The following is a 1439-nucleotide window of genomic DNA, read 5'->3' as shown; positions in this document are numbered from 1 at the left end:
TGTGGGTGGTAGAGCCACCAAACTCTTTGCTGTGGGGCAGGCCAGGAAAGGAGAGGACCTCGGTGCCCCTTCCTCACCATACCCACACTGTGGCACCCACGCATGGAGATGCTCACCTCACCTGGGTCCCTGAGAGTGGCTGTGTCTCTGTAGGGCTTTGTCAGGCGATCCCTCCTGCCCTGGACCCTCTCGCAGGTGTCTGTGTTGTCCCACAGGCTGCGGTGACCTATGGGCAGGCAGACCTCCAGCAGCACTGCCTGGCCTTCATCGAGGGCTGCACTGCGGTACGGCTGCGGGCGGTGGGGGAGTATGGCATGGAGTACCCCAGGGCACGGGGAGCACCGGGGCCACGTGGCATGGGGCACACTGGGGGACACAGCATGGGGCGTGGGAGCAGCGCCCCTAAAAATGGGATGGCTGGAGGCTGGGGAGAGGAGGAAAGGGAGCGAATGATGTTTGGGGAGAAGATGCTGGGTGCCAGGTAGAGGTTGGGTGGTACTGGGGTGTTGGGGCAGGGGGGGTCCAGGTGGGGGTGTGGTGGGGTGCAAGGCAGGGATGGCACCAGGATGGGTCCGATGGCCCACGGAGAGCGGGGTGGGGTCCTGGTACCAGTACCCCGGTGGTGCGGTGTGCTGGCAGGCAGTGGTGCGGACGCAGGGCTTCCACGAGCTCTCCGACGTGGTGCTGGCGTGGGTGCTGCGCAGCGACCGCCTGGCTGTGGATGAGTTGGACCTGGTGCAGGCTGTGCGGGAGTGGGCGCACGTCAGCTCGGTGAGTGCAACATGGAGGTGACCAGGGGAGGTGGTCTTGGCCAGTCCCCCAGGCAGAGCCACTCAGGGGTGCCCGGACACCCCACCAGCCCAGGCAGGGATCCCAGTCACCCTGTCCCTGAGCCCGGTGCTGTGTGGTGGGCACAGAGGTTGTCTTCTCAGTGCCTGGGGTGTCACCGTCCCCATCCCTCCCATCCCGCAGCCCGTCCTGGAGCGCCCAGTGCCCGAGGTGGCTGCTCTGCCTGTGCGGGAGCTGCGCCTGCCCTTGCTGGCACCCAACGAGCTGGCAACACTGGAGAGCCACAACCAGCGGGACCTGCTCATCCCGGTGAGCTGCTGCCTCCCCTCGGGGTGCTCCAGCTCAGCTTAGGGGTGCCCCAGCTCAGCTTCGGGGCTGGAGGGTGCTGCAGGGCTGGGGTTGGGGGGGAGGAGAACCACACTATGGCCATGTTGATGCCCCCTCCATCCCTGTCACCGTCCCCATAGGTGGAGAGCATCGCGGCAGCCTGGCGGGCCCACGCGCTGAGGAAGGGCAGCGGGGTGCCCTCCTGCCTCTGCCGGCCCCGGCACGGCACGCGGCCCCGCGACCACCACCGTCACCTGGACCCGCACACCAAGTAGAGGCCGGGCACCGAGGTCCCCCCAGCATGACCGGGGGGTCTCAGGCAG

At 67.6% G+C, this 1439-nt stretch overlaps 1 protein-coding gene across 1 annotated transcript in view; it reads left to right on the top strand.

Annotated features, from left to right (window-relative positions):
- BTBD19 (BTB (POZ) domain containing 19) overlaps positions 1-1391 on the top strand; it is a 7792-nt gene extending 6401 nt beyond the window's left edge. The window contains exons 5-8 of the mRNA XM_009884855.1: positions 216-284; positions 640-771; positions 973-1098; positions 1257-1391. Coding sequence (XP_009883157.1) covers positions 216-284; positions 640-771; positions 973-1098; positions 1257-1391 — 462 coding nt within the window. The remainder of the gene's footprint in view (positions 1-215; positions 285-639; positions 772-972; positions 1099-1256) is intronic.
- The last annotated feature ends 48 nt before the right edge of the window (positions 1392-1439 follow it).

This window comes from Charadrius vociferus, unplaced genomic scaffold (genome assembly GCF_000708025.1).
Source record: "Charadrius vociferus isolate BGI_N301 unplaced genomic scaffold, ASM70802v2 scaffold163, whole genome shotgun sequence".
Classification (NCBI taxonomy): Eukaryota; Metazoa; Chordata; class Aves; order Charadriiformes; family Charadriidae; genus Charadrius; species Charadrius vociferus.
Note: the sequence above shows the minus strand (reverse complement) of the source record. Positions and strands in the feature narration are given on the sequence as shown.